Raw genomic sequence first — 16,124 nt, forward strand, 5'->3', positions numbered from 1 at the left:
TTTGGTGCGGTTAACTTTGAGTTTGTATCTATTGTGTGCTCTTGTGTTGTTATGGTTGAAGCTGAAGTATTCATTGACAGGTAGGACATTGCAATGTGTGATTTTATATACCATACTTAAATCAGACCGAAGACGGCGTAATTCAAGGTTTTCTAGTTCTAGAATTTCAAGTCTGGTGGCATAAGGTATTCTACAATGAGTAGAGGAGTGGAGAACTCTTCTTGTGAAATATTTCTGGACTTTCTCAATTGTGCTAATATCAGATACGTAATGTGGGTTCCAGACTGATGAGCTGTATTTGAGTATTGGTCTAGCAAATGTTTTGTATGCTCTAGTTAGTAGTGTAATATTACCAGAGAAAAAGCTACGTAGGATTAGGTTAACAACTCTTAATGCCTTTTTGGCTATGTAGTTGCAGTGGGCTCTAGCACTTAGATCATTAGAGGTGAGTATTCCAAGGTCCTTTACAGAGCTTGGGTCATCAACAAGATCTTGACTATTCAGCTTGTATTTTATTTTCTGATTTTTTTTGCCAATATGTAAGACAGAGCATTTATTTGTTGAGATTTGAAGTTGCCATTTGTTTGACCATTCTGATACATACTCAAGATCTTTTTGTAGGGTAGCAGTATTGTCTGTGGTATTGAACAGCTTTACATCATCAGCGAAAAGAAAGCAGTTGCTCTTAATATGATCACAGAGGTCATTTATGTAGAGTATGAAGAGAGTTGGTCCTAGAACACTGCCTTGGGGGATACCACTATTGACAGGTACAGAATTTGATAGGACGCTCCCAATTTTGACCATTTGTTGTCTGTTTGCCAGGAATGCTTCTATCCAGTTATGCAGTTGTCCAGAGATACCATAGGATTTTATTTTTAGGAGTAGTTTGTCGTGTACCACTGAATCAAAGGCTTTACAGAAGTTTATGTAGATTGCGTCTATTGCTTTGCCCTGATCGAGTTGTGTCGTCCATATGTTTTTGCAGTGTAAGAGTTGCAGATTACAGGATAGTTTTTTTCTGAAACCAAATTGTTTATTGGAGAGTAGGTTGTTTGTCTCTAAGTGGAGGATGATGGATTGGTTAATAATTGATTCCATGACTTTATAGGTGACGCAGCATAAGGAGATTGGTCTGTAATTTTCAACTAGGCTAGGGTCTCCCTTTTTGAAGATGGGGATGACTGTGGCTTGTGACCATAGGTTAGGCAAGGAGCTGGTCCTGAAAGATTTTTCAAAGATTATGCTTAGAGGTTTGGCTATGGCAGTGGATAGCTTTTTTAAGAAGTAGGCACATATTCCATCCAGTCCAATAGATAGAGATGGTTTTAGATTGCGTAGTGCTTTTTCAACATTGTCTTCTGTAAAATCGATATGTATTAGATCATTGTGGTTATCTGTGGTATGGCTAGGAAATACTGGGCATGATCCATTGCTGTTTACAAATACTGAGCCAAAGAATGTGTTAAAGATGTTGGCTTTAATGGTGTCGTCGTTGCAGTCTTTACCATCAGGTCCTATCAGGGGTGGGATGGACCTTGAGTCTTTTAGTTTGTTGTTTACAAAATTGTAAAAAGCGTGGGTGGAATTGGTGCTTAGGTTTTCCTCTTGTTTAATGTGATAATTGGTGCATTCGGTCTTTATCTGGTGGCATAAATTTTTGTATTGGCTTTTGAAATTGGCAACGTGACCAGATTTGTTTTTCCGCCAGAGTGATCTCTTTTTGGATTGAAGTTTTTTTATTGTTATGGGTAATCTGCTTTTTTGTTTTGTTTTGGGAGTTGTTGTTGGTACATATAGTTTGATGATTCTTTTGACTTCAAGTAAAAATATGTTGTAATGGTCTTCAACAGTATTGCATCCAGTGAATAGAGATTGCCAATCAAGGGATGAGAGATCGTTGTCTATAAGATCATAGTTGCCTTTTTTGAAGTTATAATTGGGGATTACATCATTGTGGTGATTTTTGTGTGGGCGTATGTTGAGACAAAAGTCAATCATATTGTGGTCACTGTTGGAAAAGGGTTCTTTAGTTTGTATTCCGTAAATTAAATTCAAACTATTTCAGAAGATGAGATCGAGGCAGTTGTTTAGTCTAGTGTTGTTGGTTACTAGTTGTTCCAGTCCCAGATTTGTAATAGCATTGTAGAAGGTTGCGTGTATGGTTTCAGTTGTACATTCATTTAGGGTCCAGTCAATATGAGGTAGATTGAAATCACCAAGAAAGATAAAAGGGTATGGGCAGGATGCTGCCCATGTTAGTAATGTATTTAACTTGTTTACATGTTCGATGTCATAATCAGGTGCTCTGTAATATAGTAAGAATCGAATTGTGGTATTTAAGGATAGTTCACAGATGATGGTCTCAGGAAGAGCAAGCTCCTGGGTAACTTGGATATTTTTTAGATGTAAGGACTTTTTATAGAAGATAGCAACACCACCTCCTCTACGAATTTCACAATCTGATCGGTAAATATGATAGTCTCTTACTGTGGTAATGGAGTCAGGGAGAGATGCATTGAGCCATGTTTCACAAACAAATATAATGTCGAATTTAGCCATATTTAGTAGGAGGAAAAATTCAGGTATTTTATTCGCGAGGCTTCTTGCATTGAGTAGTTTGCATTTAAGGTCAGTAGTAGTTGGAATTGAGGTAGTTAGGGGCGTGCGTGCCTAGTCTTGGGTGATGGTGGATCGGTTGAGGTAAGGTTGTGGTTGAGGATTAAAGCTGAGTTGAGGGTTGTGTGACTTACTTTTGATACAGTCAGCATGGTAGTCAATGTACAGGTCCTTCTCTCCATTGTCTAGACGTTTTTTGAGTTCAGTGCGGAGTACACGGGAGCGGGCACGTTGCTGTATGGTTAGGTCAGGGCGACAATGGAGGTTCTTATGGTTGGTGTTGGTTTTGGCGAGTGAATTTATAGTGTAAATGAATTTACGTTTGCTTGATTCATTTTTGCAAATGACTCTGCACAAGCGTGGGGCCACAGAGCCGTCTCTGTTTTAGAGCTCTCGGCCAATGCGGGAAATGTCAAGTATTTCATCAGCGGAGATGGTTGATGCTTGATAATCACTGATGATGTTTCGGACAGTTGTGATGTCATCATTATCATTGATGTCCTCTAGACCAAATAAGGTGGCGTTTGGACGTTTCTGTTCACGCTCAACAGCTTCTCTGATGAGGATTGGGATATCAATATTTGTCTGGGTTGTGTTTTTTTGTGGATTGGGTTTTGGATTGGGTTGTGGTTGTTGGGTAGAGATGTGGTTTGTAGCTATTGGATGTTCAGGTTTTTGCGTTGTGTCTTTTTTTTCAAGGTTGGATATTCTTTCTTTTAAGGCGTCCAGGGATGCTACTATGGTGTCAAGGGATGTTTCAATGGTTTCAATGGTATCAACTCTTTCTAACAGATCCAGTTTGGGTTTGCATGATTTGCAGAGATATGGAAACTCATTGGATGATTCCAGGTATTGAATCAATTGCTTGGTTAATCCCAAGCAGTCATGATGAGTGTATTTGTTACACAGAGAACATTTGATGGAGTTTTCATTATCCTTTAGATTTTTGTAGCATTTAAGGCATGTGCAGGAGTCTTGTGGTTCATTGGTGGGGATTACCTTCTCTTTAGGTTGTGGTTTGGCATTGGATTTTTTTTTTTTGGCATGGTAGGTTTGTTAAGATAGTACATTGATTGAATTAATTAAAGGAACAATTTTGGGTAATCTATATAACCAATATCACACCAATCAATCAATTGCAGTAATCTCTCTAGTCAGCTAATTTTCCTGAGCAACAATCAGCCTAATCAATTAATTACTCTAATCACTAATCAATTAATTACACTAATCATTAGTCACACTATTTGCACTAAACACTCTAATCACACTAATCAATTAAAACAATAATTGATTAGTGTGATTAGAGTGCTTAGTGCAAATAGTGTGATTACTGACTAGTTTAAAAGACCAAGATTCATGTAATTTAATTGATTAGTAAAATCAATGATTTAGTGAATTTAAATGAACAGTGTGACTAATGATTAGTGTAATTAATTGATTAGTGATTAGAGTAATTAATTGATTAGGCTGATTTTAGTTTCATATACAGTAGCTCAATTTTTTTTGTAGTTACAATAACTAGACAGGGAAATTAATCACAGATCAACTAATTACAACTGCATGAGTTCTTTATATTTAGATAATAGATTTTATGTACTAGCAATGCAGATATTCCTAAGTGAAAACTATTATAATCAAATTATCTTTCACACAGTATATACAAGTATTGATAGAGGACAGTCCTTTTCTGTACTATATCCAACACTACAAGTTCAACAACACACTTCTTGAGAAAAGCTGTTCCTCTGAGCCAACTGCAAAATCCATTTAGAAGCAACCAAAAATGTCCTTATTGAGAACAGCATATCAGAGCTAATTTGATAATTAAGGAACTGTCCCAACATGTTCTATCCCATGCAAAAACATATAAATGCATGACAGCTCAAAAACAGCAATGCTGAAGGAAAAACAAATTACAGATAATACAACTGTATCACAACCACAAGAAAATTAGAATGATTTCAAATCTAAACGACCTACATTTTCAGTTATGACAAGCCATACATCCACAAAGGAACATAAGAAGCATAATATAGCAGCAAACTATCTCAGGATATGTACTAGAGTGTATTAAATTATTAATTTAACCATTAATTAACTGATTAATTTTATTAGTTAAAAAGATGCACTTGACTGTTTGAAAGTTTATGTCTTATTGAACAGCTTTTGTTCTTATATCACTTTTAACATTCCAGCTTTCAAAATTATAATACCTTAAATATATTTGCATATCTCAGTTTCCTTTGACGAAAGTGAATAGGGTTACATTTTGAGCTGTCAAATCATATCAAATAAAAGTGGACTTTTTATAATGGTCATAACCCAGCACAATAGAAATGTGGGTACAGTAATTAGAAAAGCATAAAGAGTACCTCAAGAATCAAAGCTAAAATCTAAAATAAAATATGAAAAGCAGTAAGAAATAAAAGATATGCATTAAAACCTAACCATGAAGACCAAAATCTGAAGGAAGGGGTAGGAACATTATATGTGTTAAGTTCTGGGCGAAGAATGGAGGTGAGGCCAGAGTGATTTCTAACAGCTGTTTATTCAATCCTGTCTGTGAAGCAGCTGAGCTCCCTGGCTGACACAGCTCCTTTTAAATGAAACTGAAAAAACAACCAATCAGGAGAGAGTATTTTCCTGCTCCAACAGAGGACCAGAATGAGAACTTCAATTGACAACTATACACTATATACAATACATAACAATATGGATACAGAGGAGTTGAAAAAATTAGTTTGTGGAAAATTATATCTTTCAAGTTACAAAGCACTCTAAAAATGGCGAACTGGATGATGATTAGGTCTGGTTTATAACTTAGGTCATCATCCAATGAATTTTGAACACTGCTGCACAGAACCTGTGCAAAGCCAGGGTATCTGTGGACATGACAGTGGGATAACATCAAGTTGCTACTCTCCCTTCTCTGCCATCTGCTTGGCTATCAAGCCCCTCTTCTCTCTAGGAAGGCTTGCAGTTCTGGCAAGACTCAATGAAGAATCAATGCAGTATGGGCAGCAAAGCAAAGATACCATTTCTTTAGCAGGGAGGCATCCTTCAGCTTCTCCAGTGAAAGAAAACAGCAGGTGTTTCTCCTGCAAGTCAGGTAATGAACTTGGTCTATAACCATATTTCCCTTCCTATAGTCCAGGGGTGGGCAAACCTTTTGGCTCGGGGCCGCATTGACTTTTTAAAATTTGACAGACGGGCCGGGTCAGCACAAGATTTTTGGGAATCGCCCCCTTCCCCCTCTTCTCCTTCCCCTCCCCTCGGAGGCTCCCCTCCCCTCGGAGGCCCTCTGAGTCAGGAGTTGCTACCGCCGGCGCGGCTCCGCGTGGCTCCAGTCCCGTGTTGCCTCGGGAAGGGAAAGGCAAAAAGGAAGAGCCACGGCGGTGCTTTGCAACGGGAGCAGCGGCACCGGAGGCTCAGGCTCAGCGGCTCCTGGTTTTGCCTTTTCCTTCCCAAGGCAACGCGGGACTGGAGCTGCACGAGCTGCGCCGGCGGTAGCAACTCCTGACAGCCCCAGCCGGACATCTGAGCAGAGCCCGGGTGAAACTGCCTCTTGCTGCTGCTGGAGCACCGCCGGTCGCCTCCTCCAAGCAGCCTGCCCGCCCACCGGGCTTCCTCTGCCGCGCGGCTCGGGGCCAGGCGCAAGTGCCCGCGAGTTAAAGGAAGCCGAAAGTTGCTGGGAAGTTGCTCGGTGCTGGGAGCAGGCTTTAAAGTGCCGCCCGAGCAAAGTTTAAGCAGCCCACCCACCCGCCGGGCAGAACCCTTCCTGCTGCTCGGCGGGAAGACGCTCCAGCCTGCAAACTTTGCCTTTGCAAAGTTTAAGCCTGAAGCCCGGAAACCCAAGCAACTTCCCAGCAACTTTCGGCTTCCTTTTAACTCGCAGGCACTCGTGCCTGGCGGAGGGGAAGCCCGGAGCCTCCTCCAAGCAGCCTGCCCGCCCGCCCGCTGGGCTTCCCTTCCGCCGTGCGGCTCGGGGCCAGGCGCGAGCGCCCGCGAGTTAAAAGGAAGCCGAAAGTTGCTGGGAGGTTGCTCGATTTTCCAGGGCTTTGCAAAGGCAAAGTTTGCAGGCTGGAGCGTCTTCCTGCCGAGGAGCGGGAAGGGTTCGCCCGGCGGGCGGGCGGGCTGCTTAAACTTTGCTCGGGCGGCACTTTAAAAGCCTGCTTCCAGCACCCGAGCAACTTCCCAGCAACTTCGGCTTCGCTTTAACTCGCGGGCGCCGCACCTCGCCCGAGCCACACGGCAGCCCGCTCCAAGCAGGCCGCCCGCCCACCGGGCGGAACCCTTCCCGCTCCTCGGCAGGAAGACGCTCCAGCCTGCAAACTTTGCCTTTGCAAAGCCCTGGAAAACGGAGCAACTTCCCAGCAACTTTCGGCTTCGTTTAACTCGCGGGCGCTCACGCCTGGCGGAGGGGAAGCCCGGAGCCTCCTCCAAGCAGCCTGCCCGCCCGCCCGCCGGGCTTCCCTTCCACCGCGGCTCGGGGCCAGGCGCGAGCGCCCGCGAGTTAAAACGAAGCCGAAAGTTGCTGGGAAGTTGCTCGGGTGCTGGGAGCAGGCTTTTAAAGTGCCGCCCGAGCAGGACCGCCGAGCCGGGAAACGGGGCACCAAGGCAGGGCAAAGCTCCACCAGCAGCGGCATAGCTTTAGGTGGCTCCAAGCAGCCCGCCCCACCCGCCGGGTGGAACCCTTCCCGCTCCTCGGCGGGAAGACGCTCCAGCCTGCAAGCTTTGCCTTTGCAAAGTTTAAGCCTGGAAGCCCCGGAAAAAAAAGGGGATCGGCGGGACTCACCTTCGGAGAGGTCGTACTCGAAGGTGATTTCGAACTCCCAGCCGAGGCCTTTGCAAATTTCTTTTCTTTCCTATCCCTAGATCGCTCCGCACTGTTTTGCAGCTTTGGGAGCCACGCGGCACAGGGCAATTACGCCACGCCTAGCGATTTTTTTTCAGGGGCGGGCGGATTGGACAGACCAATGGCAGCGATTTTTTTTCAGGGGCGGGCCACATTGGACAGACCAACGGGCCGGATGTGGCCCGTGGGCGTAGTTTGCCCACCCCTGCTATAGACTGTACTTGGGGAGTGGGATTGTATTGTATGCTAAATTTGGAGATGAATATTCATCAAATTTTACTATAATTATGTGTGAAAGAGAGTTTACATAAAGCATTAACAGAAGCAAAAATGCTGATATTTAATTCTAAATGATTAAAAAAATCAAAATCATAAAATTATTTAAGTCTATTTATAGATTTATTTAATGTATATGGCCATCCACTTGCCAAGCATCTCTGGTTGTTAACAAGTTAAAAGCCAGTTTGGTCTAGTGGTTAAGGTACCAGGCTAGTCCAGGAAACTGGGAATTCTAGACCAACCTTAAGTATAAAAACCAGCTGACAGATTTGGGGCCAGTCACTCTTTCTCATCTCAACTCATCTCACACAGTTTTGTAATGGGGAAAATAAGAGAGGAAGGAGTATTAGGTATGTTTGTCTTGAGTTAGTTATGAAAATAATAAAGCAGGATAAAACATATTTTTAAAGTATTAAAATACATATTTTACTGCAATCCATTTTCAAACCCGTGTTTGTCCTGTCTGTTTTTTTAAACCTAGAAAAAATAAAAGACTGCCATATCAAAATTGTACTTACGGCATGTGCTCCTTGTATGGTTCGTATAAGGTTGATTCCTTTCCATACATAAATATCTCCATTAAGTGCACCAGAATATGTTATTTCATCTCTTGCACAGGCGAGGCACAAAATAGTTTGGAGATCACCAGTCTTACCAAATACACCACGCTTTGGTGTCAATGAATTTCCACACAGACTCCAGAACTGTAACATAAAAGTTATTTGCTTTAGTAACATTGGTCATGGAATATTTTAAGTCATTAAAACACAAACTTTTGAGATGGATGGCTGCCAAGGCAAAGCTCCAAATTTTGACTTTTTTCTCCCACTGTCATATATTTAAGTAAATAAATGTTTACAGTATGATGCCAATGCACTTCAATGTCATTTTTGTTCTATATATAGAGAGAAAGGAAGTATGCTGAGTAATCACATATATTACATGAGAGAGATGAAATCAAGAAACATAGTTGTATCATTATAACTGCACATTTCTAGTAAAACTGATTCACATTTTCCATTTCCTCAAACCAAATTAAATAATATGCAGAACTTAATGTTATGCCTATTTCTCTGAGAGAAAATACTGCTGAATTCACTATTATTTATTCTTAAGTCTATATAGTAAATCCAGATTTACACATACTGCAGGATGAGCCACTTAAATCAATGGGATTAGAAGTTCCACTGGTATCAGTGAATCTACTGAAATCTAAAGTGGTCTTGCAAGAAACATATCATGTATATCTGTGAACAATACAGAATAAATCCTACTGACAGACAAAATATTTAGGTTTTAAGAACAAACAATGCAAAATTAATATTAAAAAGTAGTGTTTGACTCTACGGGTGGTATTCATCTCCATTTCATAGCCGAGGGAGTTAGCATTTTCTTTTTTTTTAAATAGTTTTATTTGGGTTTTCACACATACAAAATACAAGTAAAACATCTTTTTTGAAAATAGCATGGTCCCGGGTTGAACTTCTTTATACAGACACAAAACTCAATTTCATGCTCCTTTTTGTGTTCTATTCCATATCTTATACTATTCTACATTTTCTATATAGTTTTTCCCCTCTTTTAATTTTCTCAATTTTATTTTGATTATCTCATCTCAATTCAAATCATTATATTTATACTTTTGTCTGTTCTGTTTCAATTTCATATTATCTTTTCTCATTAAACAAATTTTCTCCTGTAGTTACTAATTGGAGCATGACACCTTTATATCTTTTATACATCCATTCAACTCTTATTTAAACTTCAATATATACCTTAAGGTTATGACCTTCAATATAATACATAATACATTACTTCCAATCGAATTCTGCTTGGTACATTCTTATAGTACACACTATATTCTTTAAAAAAAAAGGATTATAAATATATGTAATTATAAACCCTCATTCCATTCCAATTCATTTCTATCATTAATAATCATTAAAATCTTAACATCTTTAACATTTCTTTTCAATTAAATATCATACTTCCTTAAAGACACGTATAATCTCCATAATTAATTTTTCCCTTATTTTTCTTCACGTTTTGTAAATCATTAAATATTCATTTTGTTACATTTATTTATTGACAAGCATTCCACTGAATTACGATAGCTATTTTATCAAATATTTTAATTATACATTGTTTCATATTTTCTAAAATTATTTCTATTTCTAATATAACAATACTATCTTATGTACCTTTGCAGAATCCCTTATTCCATTAAATTTTCACCCATTATCTCTAAATAGGCCCTGTTTCTCTATATTTTGTTTCTGTCCTTTATTTCTTTTCCTTTCTTCCCTCTCATCTTCTCCCTCCCCTTTTTACCCCCTTGCCTCTCTACTTCTAATTCTCTCTTCTGCATTTCCCTCTTCTGTTGCTTTCTGATTTTATACTTATTTTTCACTCTATTTTTTTGGAGGGGGGGTTGTTTTTCCCAATCTTAAACTTTCTATTTTCTTTTCCCCCTTTCCTTTTTTCCCCCACTTAAGATTACTTGTTCATTAAAGATGGCTTCTTCTTTGTCTCAATCTTCTTGTTCTGCAGGCATTTCTTGTTGTTTCTCATAGTTCCAAATCTCCATTTCTAAAAACTGAAACACGAAGCCAAAAGAACCTCTCCCTTCTTGTGCATCTTCTTTGTACTCTTTAAGTTCCATTTTCAGTTCTTCTAAAAGTGGAGCCATTTTAAACAGTTTTAAACAACCACCCGGGGGAGTTAGCATTTTCTGAAGACCTTTCTGCGGTCATGTGGCCAGCATGTCTATACAGAATGCTGTTATCTTCCCACCAAAGTAGAACCTATTTTTCTACTTGCATTTACAAGCTTTCAATTGCTAGATTGGCAGGAGCTGAGGCAAAAATGGGAGCTCACCCCATCACATGGTACTTGGGTCTCAAACTGTCAACTTTCTGGTTAACAAACCACTGGGCCTCTGTGTCTCCTTATATATTAATAAATTAATATAGATAATATTAATAGATGTTTTACCTATTCTCTGAATCCAAAGCTAACTTGTTCCTTAAGAGGCAAGGTTGAATAATTCTACATGTCTCCTCTCAGAAACAAACAGGGGGCTTGGTAAACATAAGCCTATATTCTGTTCATATTTGGGAATTTGAAGTTTTCCTAGACCATGACAAATAAAGGACTGATGCTCTTCATGTAAGGGTTTTTTTAAAGTGTTAACAACTAGCAACTGGATCACAAGTGAGCTCCAAGCCACTCTGAATTAATAAACTGTCAAATTTAAATGGCCCATACAGAAAATAATATCTCATGAACTTAATGGTTGGGCTTCATGCTTGTGTTACTTTTTTTTTTAACTTAACCTAGTTTACTAATATCCTAGTCCTTGATTCGGTCTCTTTTTAACTCTGAAACTGCTTGATATCTCATCTGTTTGAACTCCATATATGAATATTGGCTTGATGTTTTATTCTAATGTAAATTACTAGCTTTTCATTTAAAATATTTGATTTATTTACGGTATTTATATGCTGCTGCTGATTTGATTGACAGCTTGCTTGTTCAACAGCTTGCAATGCAATATGTGAAAAGTTGACAACAGTTAGAAAATATCTGATTCAGACAAAAATAGCCAAAGGATGGAACAGAAATAATTATAAGCATATACAAAAACCACAATGAATCAAAAAGCCCAATGGGCAACAGAAAAAGATACATATAGGCCAGAACCCCTTAAAAATGTTTTCCAATGGAAATGTTAAGCATCTCCAAATCACATTAGAAGTAAGGCTGAAATACTTCATTTTTTAAAAAGGACATCACTATAATGGAAACTTGATGAAATGAGGAAAATAAATTAAATCTGGTCCTTTCTTGAATACATATTATCCAGAAAGGACAGAGAAGAATATACATTGCTCTGTATACCAAAGAGAGCACAAATACTTCTTCAAAGCTACTAAATAAAAACATCAGGGGTTTCAAACTGGAGGCTGCTCAGGGACTTGTGCCTCAGGTGTATTCTTCTTTCTTTTCTCCCTTCCTTGTCTCATGATCTTCAGCTGGAAAGGGAAACGTTTAATACAGGTACTCCTCGACTTACAACCATTTGTTTAGTGACCATTCGAAGTTACAACGGCACTGATACAAGTGACATGATCATTTTTCACACTTATGACTATTGCAGCATTGCCATAGTCATGTGATCAAAACTTGGATGCTTGTCAACTGGTTGATATTTATGACGGTTGCAGTCACCTGAGGTCATGTGATCACCATTAGCAACTTTCTGACCAGCAAAATCAATGGGTAAGCCAGATTCACTTAACAACTGTGTTATAAACATAACATCTGTAGTGATTCACTTAACAACTGTGGCAAGAAAGGTCATAAAATGGAGTAAAACTCACTTAATTATCTCACTTAGGAACAGAAATTTTGGGCTCAATTGTGGCTGTAAGTCAAGGACTACCTGCACCAGCTTGTGGCTGGCTGTTAGTATTTCTACATGTACTCCTTCCATTCAGGTTTCAGCAGCCAATGCATCTGAATTATATGCTCCCACTTTTCCCATATCACCAGTCACCTGCACGAAACCAACTTTGTCCTCATGCTTAGTATAAAAACATTTTGACAACATAAATATTGCCAAGAAAAGTAGAGATGTGCACAAGAAAAGACTAACTAGACAACTCTCTCCCTTAGAAATGTTTTAACTCCTGCACTGCAATAGTGGTCTTAACAGCCAATTTAAGTTTTATGATTCTTTGATTGCCATCTGTAATATACATTTTAATAAATAACTTGAGATACTATTTCTGTTTGGGGAAGATGGGCATCAATTTACAGCAACAGAAGATCAGTCATTCTAAGAAACCGGAAGGAGTCTAGGGAAATAGGTATTTAGAAATAACACTCCATTCCACCATAACCTGGGGTTTGCATTCAAAGACAAATTGACAAATAATACTGTCAACTAAAAAAAAGGAGCCTCGACAAATACATTTTGCAAGAGAAGAAATTATTAACTCAGAAATAAATTATGTGAAATTATGCAAGCCATACTGAAAGATTAATAGAAAATAGAATCCTGAGACCCAATGAAAGATTCTTGACTTCAGGTTGTCCATGTGCAGTACTATGCATTCCTAATAAACCTTAACCAGCACCTGATCAACTTTGTTGAGGTATGATATGTATGAGCAAATGAATGATTGAGTGAGAATTAAAGCAGAAAGCAGTTAAGACTTGAGCAGTTTTTAACACTATATTTTTTACAAAATAAAAATAAATCAAACTTAAAGGTATTACCTAAAATTAATACATTTTATCAAATGAATAGGCTTTGATAGAACTCTAACACAGAAACAGTATATTATATAAATGAGAGAGCAATAGCAACTAAACTAATTATATACAACTAAAAAAATTATATACTTACAATCCACATATTTAAATAATAAAATCAGATAGAAAACATATATTTAGCTTTCTCACTGTAGTGAGACACACCAAATTGTCCTGTTTTTTGTTCTACTTTCAGAAACTCATTACACCTAAAAAGGTTAAGAAAATACATTTTAAAATTGCTCATACCTACAATAAAGTTTATCATAGACAAAGTGTTCTGTAAAAGTTTGTTAGCAGAATCTTTTTATTGGAAGACTGACTCCGCAATCTTATGCAAGAACAAGTACATGTCTTAATAAAGAGGGTTGAATCTGGCCTTTAAAATAATATATAGATGCATTATGGAATACACTTTGGACTAAACAAACGTTGAGGCTCCATTCACTTCTGTGATCTGAACTGATTAAAATTATTTTTTAAAAAAACTGATATTAAGTTAATTTTAAAATTTAAAAAATCAGACCTATTTAAAAATTGAAATACAAATTCCTATTTAAATTCTTTTAATGAATTCTGTAATATGTTCTAAAATAAGTTAAAGTGTGTCATAAAATACTACTTCTATATATATAGTGTCAATAATAATTAGATTAATGAGGACAGCAATCTAGAAGGCTCCTGAAAAGCTACTGGTTGCACTTTTGCCAGTAAAGAAAATTAATAAAAATAAAAGAAAATAAGTTTAAAAAATGGTCTGTAATAATATGACTATTGTCTGACAGCCAGCTGCCTGTCCTTTTTGTCTTCATGGAAATGGAGTAGCTGATCTTCAAGAAGGAGAAAAATATAATCCATATTTCCTCTGTAATCTGTTTAAGATCTGACATGACAAATTCTTCCATTTTTCCCCATATACAATAAGATTCTCCAAATAATGCGGTGGTCTGTTTCAGGAAGGAAAACGCCCACAGCTTGTTTTTGGTACACAAAAATAGTTAAGGCTGCATTCTTATTAACTCTAGTCTACAACATTAACCATGCATTACTACTTGATATCGATTCTCACCATTAGCAAGAACCAATGAGAGTTAATGGTTGGAAATAACTAGCTAAGTGGGAAATATTTATGGCTGACTACAATCCAGACCTAGTCAATGATCTTTTCTAACCAATTATAGTTTTAATGCTCAGTTTTCAAAACAAGCTATGCAATTGAACTATTGCTTCCTTGTTTCTATATAAGTTGTTCATCTAACATGCCATGTTTGATGACAATCTGAAAAGAATTTTTGTCCATATCTGAAGTATTCCAATTCTGTAAACATAACCCTTGCATTTCTAGAAAGGAAAGCATTTGGAAAAAAACCACCAGATAAAATTTCATTGCTTCCTCTTCTTGATGAAACTCCTGGCTTTGCAGCATTTTATTAGCTTTCATAGTACAAAGACAGATGACTCACAAAAGAAACCTGGGAAATATTTATGCAATACACGTAGTCCTCCACTTACAATTTTAATGGCGCCCAGAAATTCCATTGTTAAGTCATGACAGTTGTAAGTCGAGGCATCCACATGACTAGACCCAATTTTTTAAAGCCACTAGGCTACAAACAAATATGTAGCAGCAGTTTAAAATAAAGCTCAAGCTAATAAATTACTATTATTTTATATATTATATGATGTGATATTCTTCAATCAAGCACTCACCTTATGCTGAATAGATTATAATATGTTTACAGTTTGGAAATATTTATTTATTTATTTATTTTTGTTTATTTGATTTGCCAATTGTTTACAAGATAATAAGTGTATACATAGTTGTGAATACATGAAATGGGTACATATAAGAAAAATAAAACAAGAATAAGAGAAACAATAGGACAGGGACGGTAGGCACATTGGTGCGCTTATACACGCCCCCTACAGACCTCTTAGGAAAGGGGTGAGGTCAATAGTAGACAGTCTAAGGTTAAAGTTTTTGGGGTTTGGGGAAGAAACTACAGAGTCGGGTAAAGTATTCCAGACATTGACCACTCTATTGCTGAAGTCGTATTTCCTGCAATCAAGTTTGGTGCAGTTAACTTTGAGTTTGTATCTATTGTGTGCTCTTGTGTTGTTATGGTTGAAGCTGAAGTATTCATTGACAGGTAGGACATTGCAATGTATGATTTTATATACCATGCTTAAATCAGACCGAAGATGGCGTAATTCAAGGTTTTCTAGTTCTAGAATTTCAAGTCTGGTGGCATAAGGTATTCTACAACGAGTAGAGGAGTGGAGAACTCTTCTTGTGAAATATTTCTGGACTTTCTCAATTGTGCTAATATCAGATACAGATTTGATTACAGCAATATATTTTATTAACTCTTTCTGTCTGTATACTTTCCTAAAGAATTCAAACCTTGTCTGAAAGTTCAAGCACTTGTAGTGTTCTTGTTATATATTCTTTTTTTTTTTTCCTTACAGGACCTATTCCTCAGTTCCCCACTCCTACCCCCCAGATGGCATGCTGAGTGGCGGATGATCTCTTTTCTCTTCTCATACAGTTGATTATGCAGGATAATTCTTTTTTTTTTCCAGTCGTGGTATCCAAAATTTGAAATGGCTTCCTGAAGTACTAATAATAGCAAAAGCAATAGCACATAGACTAATATACTGCACCACAGAGCTTTACAGCACTCTCTGGGAAGTTTACACAATCGGCATAGTGTGTCCAATAATTTGGGTCTTCGTTTTACCGACCTCAGAAGGATGGAAAGCTAAATTGAGCCCTGTCAGGATCGAACTCCAAGCTCTAAGAAGAGCTTGCTTGCAGTACTGCATTCTAATCACTGCACCAACCCAGGGGTCCTTAGAAACAATCATTGCCTGATTTCGGATGGACAGCAAACATAACTTCATTCAGAAAAGCTCTGATTCTGTTGTGATTTCTGCTCTATCAAGCATTGTGTTGAAGAATATTGGATAGCATTTTCTATATAATCTTATAGAAATAGTTATGTATTTATTCATTCTACCAGTAATCACTGTAATCTGGTAGCACTCCAGC

General features: G+C 38.0%; 1 protein-coding gene across 4 annotated transcripts in view; it reads right to left on the reverse strand.

The window, feature by feature from the left end:
* The window catches only part of EML5 (EMAP like 5), a 103,246-nt gene that overhangs the window by 74,260 nt on the left and 12,862 nt on the right, over positions 1-16,124 (reverse strand). For all 4 annotated transcript variants that reach the window (XR_015746819.1, XM_026679164.2, XM_087952051.1 and 1 more), the window contains exon 5: positions 8,272-8,457. Coding sequence is in view for 3 of the 4 variants with exons in the window: in XM_026679164.2 (XP_026534949.1) it covers positions 8,272-8,457 (186 nt within the window). In the remaining variant the exon portion in view is untranslated. The remainder of the gene's footprint in view (positions 1-8,271; positions 8,458-16,124) is intronic.

The sequence above is a fragment of the Notechis scutatus genome, chromosome 1 (assembly GCF_049901735.1).
Source record: "Notechis scutatus isolate UNSWTSFEM ecotype Mainland chromosome 1, rNotScu1.2, whole genome shotgun sequence".
In the NCBI taxonomy this organism is placed as follows: Eukaryota; Metazoa; Chordata; class Lepidosauria; order Squamata; family Elapidae; genus Notechis; species Notechis scutatus.